This window comes from Pantherophis guttatus, chromosome 4 (genome assembly GCF_059756535.1).
Source record: "Pantherophis guttatus breed Tessera chromosome 4, ASM5975653v1, whole genome shotgun sequence".
Lineage (NCBI taxonomy): Eukaryota > Metazoa > Chordata > Lepidosauria > Squamata > Colubridae > Pantherophis > Pantherophis guttatus.
Genome location: NC_142066.1, coordinates 39409638 through 39412572, shown reverse-complemented (window position 1 = coordinate 39412572; position 2935 = coordinate 39409638). Strand labels below are relative to the sequence as shown.

Genomic DNA, 2935 nt, shown 5'->3' with positions numbered 1-2935 from the left:
GCTGAAAAAATCCCAGTGGAATTAACACAAAGAGTTAATAGTGAAATGTGGACTTGTTTTTTAACCAGATGAAATTAACTAGAATATCGATGACTGTACCAATTGCCTATGGAGACATTGTAAATAGTGCACCTTGGTCTTTTAAAATAGTATCACTTACATGATAAGTTGATTAGGGACTGACTAAAGAAAATAAGTTTCTTTATACTGTAAGAGATTCATTCATTTCAGATTCATTTCCTCAAAAATTGAATTTTGCTTATAATAACCATCAGAAATCATCAAACCAGCAAATCAGCAAATTTATATTTTTTCAAATATAAAGTAGAGAAGTAAGTTTTTAAGTGGTTATTTTCTATTTAAATATATGAAATATAGATAATAATTTATATGGTGGTGAAATTTACTGTACTGAATAAGTGATAACTCTAATAACATTTAGGTTATTTGCCAGGCTTTTAAATATATGAATGGTTACATACTAATTTATGATATATAAAATATATTGTAAGATGATTATCTCATTCCCATCATATTTTATATAGCATGATGTTAACTTGCTCTTGCTTTCCATTTATATATTTATTAACTATAATGGAACACATTCAGTGATTCAATCAGACTGGCAACATTTTTTGTAGATGCCAAGTATATTAAAATCAATTGTACGGTATTGTAGGGTATACTTCAGGTATTTCTTGCTCAAGAATTCTGGTTTTAGAAAGAATTCTATGATCAACTTGAATCGACACATTTATTTTAAAACAAAGTATACATAATCAAGAGAGGATTTTGGATAAAGAAAGAGAACTGAATGCACAAACACATATTGTATTTTACCTATTTAATAAAACAACAATAACCTACACCTCAACATGTACTCTTTTAAGATAGGGATCCATGCTTTAGAATGATTTAATTCAAATGACTTATTTAGAATGACTTGGTAACATAGCTAACACATTTTAGAAAACAACAGAGTATTGAACAGAAATATATTTGATAGAGGTAGGAAAGAGAATACTAATTGATCCCCTGAACTATACTATACTCAAATTATATCTCTTCTCTTCTATGAAATAAATAAGACACATTATTGTGCTGGTTTTAGTCATATTCTTCCACACAAAATGATTCTTAATATATGAGTGCAATAATTGTGAATATTTATTACACAGATATGTAAATAGAAAGAGGAAAATGTTTCAGTATTTAACAATGTCTTTTTAAATATATACATATATATTTAAATGGAAATTTTTAAATGGAAATTTTAAATTTGGTTTTAAATTATTGGGGTTTTAAATTTGTTCAGCCAAATTGTTTAATTCGTTTTATTTTATTTTAAATTTTGTATTTATATGTTTTATTCTATGGCTATGACCACCCTGAGTTTTTCGGGAGTAGGGCGGTATACAAATTCAATAAAATAAATAAATAAATAAATAAATAAATAATATATATATATTCTAGATCTGATGAGACATTTCATGAATTGCTAGATACAGAAAAAGAAAACCAGACAGCCATTCAAGAATTCATCCTTCTGGGTTTGGAGACTTTTCCAGAGCTGCAGATTCTTCTTTTCTGGTTCTTCTTGGTGATTTATTTGATGACAATAACTGGAAACCTTCTCATCTTTCTGCTAGTTGTGGCAAATCAGTATCTCTATACCCCAATGTATTTTTTCTTGGCAAATTTGTCTTGGTTAGATGCTTGTTATAGCTCCATTATCCTGCCAAAATTATTGGTCAGTTTGTTGACTGGTGATAGAACTATAACTCTACATGGATGCCTAGCTCAATGTCATTTATTTGGAATTTGTGCAGCCGTAGAAATCTATCTTTTGGCTGCAATGTCTTATGATCGCTTTGTGGCAATTTGTAGACCTTTGCTCTACAATTCTATCATGAATACAAAATTTTGTTTCCAGCTTATAGCTGGAACATGGATAAATAGTTTGATATTCAATGGCATTCTGGTGGGTGTTATGGATCCATTTCCCTTCTGTGGCTCCAATGTCATAGACCATTATTTTTGTGATTTCCTTCCACTGGAGAAATTGTCCTGTAGTAATAGAAATCTTCTTGAACTCATTGTTTTCTTCATGACAATTATTTTTACAATTGTCCCATTTCTATTGACCCTCATCTCTTATATCTGCATTATTGGCAACATCATCAAAATCAAATCCACCATTGGAAGGCAAAAATCCTTTTCAACCTGCTCTTCTCATCTCATCGTGATTTGTCTCTATTATGGGTCATTAATCTTTGTCTATATGTTGCCAGACTCTCCCACTCTGAGACCTCTCAATAAAATCTTCTCCATTTTTTATACAGTGATGACACCTTTGGTGAATCCCCTGATTTACTCTTTAAGAAACAAAGAAGTTCACAAAGGCCTAAGACAACTTTACAGCAAAGTGATTATTTGGATCCAAAGTCAGCCCAAACCATCAGTTGGTGCTTAATTCATTAGTTAATATTAAAGCTGTATCTCAGTAATAGATTTCCCTCTATCAATTGTTACATGAGATTATGTTGAATGGGTTCATGTTGAGAATACCTCTAGATAGCTTCCGTACTCCAGGATTGAAGTGCACTTAACTCCAGATCTTTCTGACTATTCTTTGTTTGCACTCCATGGATTTGCATGATGATTCCTTTAAGAATATTTTGATTATGGCCGCTAGAGAGCAAATTTGTATACAATCTTGTATCTCTTTAATTATGTATATCTGTGTTTTTCTAATATTTTTTCATACAATTCTGTTCTCTGGATGTTTTATATGTATAAAAATGGTTTGGATCAGGGATGAAATGCTCCTGGTTTGGACCGGATCACCTGATTCGGTAGCAATGGAGGCAGGTGGTTCAGAGAACCGGTAGCAAAAATCCCTGCCCCCCTCCATGCCCAGCTGATCTGCGCAATC

The 2935-nt window shown here is 31.5% G+C and overlaps 1 protein-coding gene across 1 annotated transcript; it reads left to right on the top strand.

The window, feature by feature from the left end:
* The first annotated feature begins 1597 nt into the window (after positions 1–1597).
* On the top strand, positions 1598–2473 carry LOC117668946 (olfactory receptor 8G1-like). The gene has a single exon (XM_034422996.2). It carries the CDS (start codon positions 1613–1615, stop codon positions 2471–2473), a length of 861 nt encoding a protein of 286 aa, XP_034278887.2. The 5' UTR covers positions 1598–1612.
* The last annotated feature ends 462 nt before the right edge of the window (positions 2474–2935 follow it).